This window comes from Pteropus vampyrus, unplaced genomic scaffold (assembly GCF_000151845.1).
Source record: "Pteropus vampyrus isolate Shadow unplaced genomic scaffold, Pvam_2.0 Scaffold16123, whole genome shotgun sequence".
Taxonomy (NCBI): domain Eukaryota; kingdom Metazoa; phylum Chordata; class Mammalia; order Chiroptera; family Pteropodidae; genus Pteropus; species Pteropus vampyrus.
Window position 1 is genome coordinate 1 of NW_011904904.1, and position 1,826 is coordinate 1,826.

The 1,826-nt window shown below is 48.3% G+C and overlaps 1 protein-coding gene across 1 annotated transcript; it reads left to right on the forward strand.

Annotated features, from left to right (window-relative positions):
* Positions 1 to 653: 653 nt before the first annotated feature.
* Positions 654 to 1,806, forward strand: LOC105310908 (fibronectin type 3 and ankyrin repeat domains protein 1-like; the record flags this gene model as incomplete). The annotated part of the gene is made up of 4 exons (XM_011386993.2): positions 654 to 797; positions 1,300 to 1,377; positions 1,479 to 1,523; positions 1,640 to 1,806. Coding segments are annotated over 4 exons (414 nt in total), but the record flags the coding sequence as incomplete, so codon positions are not given.
* Between the last annotated feature and the right edge of the window lie 20 nt (positions 1,807 to 1,826).

Sequence of the window (1,826 nt, forward strand, 5' to 3'; positions counted from 1 at the left end):
AATACATCTTTTAAAGCACCGAATGGAGAGATCTCTACGCAGAGCAGATTCTTAGGAAATGGCCAGCTGACTACTAGGCAAACAATGTTTTGGAGAAGCCGTTAGGTGGCTAACTTTTCAGGTCTGAATTTGTGTAATAGATCTGGTTGCTTTCTATTTATTTACCTGTAGATCTCCTGCTTAAAACTAAGACGTGTTGATAAGTATAAGGGTGTGTGTGTACACTACCGTATTGTTCCATAAAGGATTTGAAGCTGCTAACAAAGATATCTCAAAGTAAGTAAAATACACTCTTATTTAAAAGCAGGCGAGGAAAGGCAGGCCTGACAGCAGGCGGTAGTGGGTTCACATGGAGCCGAGAGTAAGGTGATGATGCTTAACTCATTTTTCTAGCTTGTCTTTTTTCCATTTGAACAAAATGTGGATGCAGATGCCAGAGGGGAGGCCTGGGGCCCCTCGGCCACTCTAAAGTGACCCTAACACAGCTTCTCACTGCATGTAAGTGAGGCTTCGATGGCATAGTCCAGCCAACTCTTACGAGGCCTAGATTTAAATGAGGGGACTTCAGGCTAGTAAATATTTCTTTACAAGCTTCTGATGAGCGCGTGAAGGGAAAGAGGCTAGCCTAAGACAGTCTTCCTGTGGCCTACCAGGTGGACGCGGTGGACACCGGCTCAAGCTGGACCCCACTCATGAGAGTCTCCGCGGTCTCAGGAAACCAGAAGGCAGCGTCCCTGCTCATCGAAGCTGGAGCCAACGTGAATGTGAAAGATAAAGATGGAAAGACACCGCTCATGGTAGGCCTTAGTCCAGACAGCAGCCTGGCGGCACGTGAGGCGCGAGGGCGGGGCTTCCCGTACAGTCAGGCACTTCTCGGGAGCTCATTGGCCGTGTGAGCCCCGGGTTTTGGTCGTATGTGGATTCCCCTCCGGCCTGTTAGGAGAGGCATGATGATGTCACCATAATATTTTTGCTGCCATTTTTACAATTATTTCTTTAATAATTCCAACCGCAGCCCCCAAGGCCATTGCAGGACCAAAACAGATCTGCTCTTACAGAGAAAGCTCTGCTCCCCGGACTCTCCCAGACTAGCATTTCTCATGTCGCTTGGTGTGCAGAAAGGCAGGTTCCGTTTGTCGTCCCTGCAGTTGTCACCGCCACAGAGCAAGTGTACACATGCCTGTCGCGCAGAGTCACCGGGCCCTCTGCCCTCTGCGGGCAGTGCTGGGCGGGTGTTCTGCCCACGCCCTGTGTGGGAGGGAGTTGGGCACTCACACGCCCTGGCTTCTGTTTTTTTAGGTGGCCGTGTTAAATAATCACGAAGAGTTGGTCCAGTTACTTCTCGAGAAAGGGGCAGATGCAAGTGTAAAAAACGAGGTAAATAACTCAATCTCTCCTTAAAGCTTTTCCCCGGAGTAGAAGAAGAAACACACATGCGTTTACATAAATCACATAATTCCTGTTGTTTTCTCTTTCAGTTCGGCAAGGGCGTCCTCGAAATGGCCAGAGTTTTTGACAGACAGGTTGGGATGTTTTTTCTGCATTTCCAGGCTCATTTTATAGTACTTGGGAAAAAAAAAAAAAAAAAGTAAAGCAGTCCAAACCCTGGGATTACATTCACCTGTTTTTGTTTATCTAGAACGTAGTCTCCTTACTGGAAGAAAAGAAAAGAGAGAGCAGATGCCTGAGAAGTCGCCGTTGCTCTCTGTCTGCTGACCCGGGCACAGCTTCTCTCCGGAGGCCAAGGGACACAGAGCAAAACGTGACCGTAGAACTGGAGAGATGAAACGCTGCCTCTTTGAGGGCTGTGCATTTATTTATTTAGT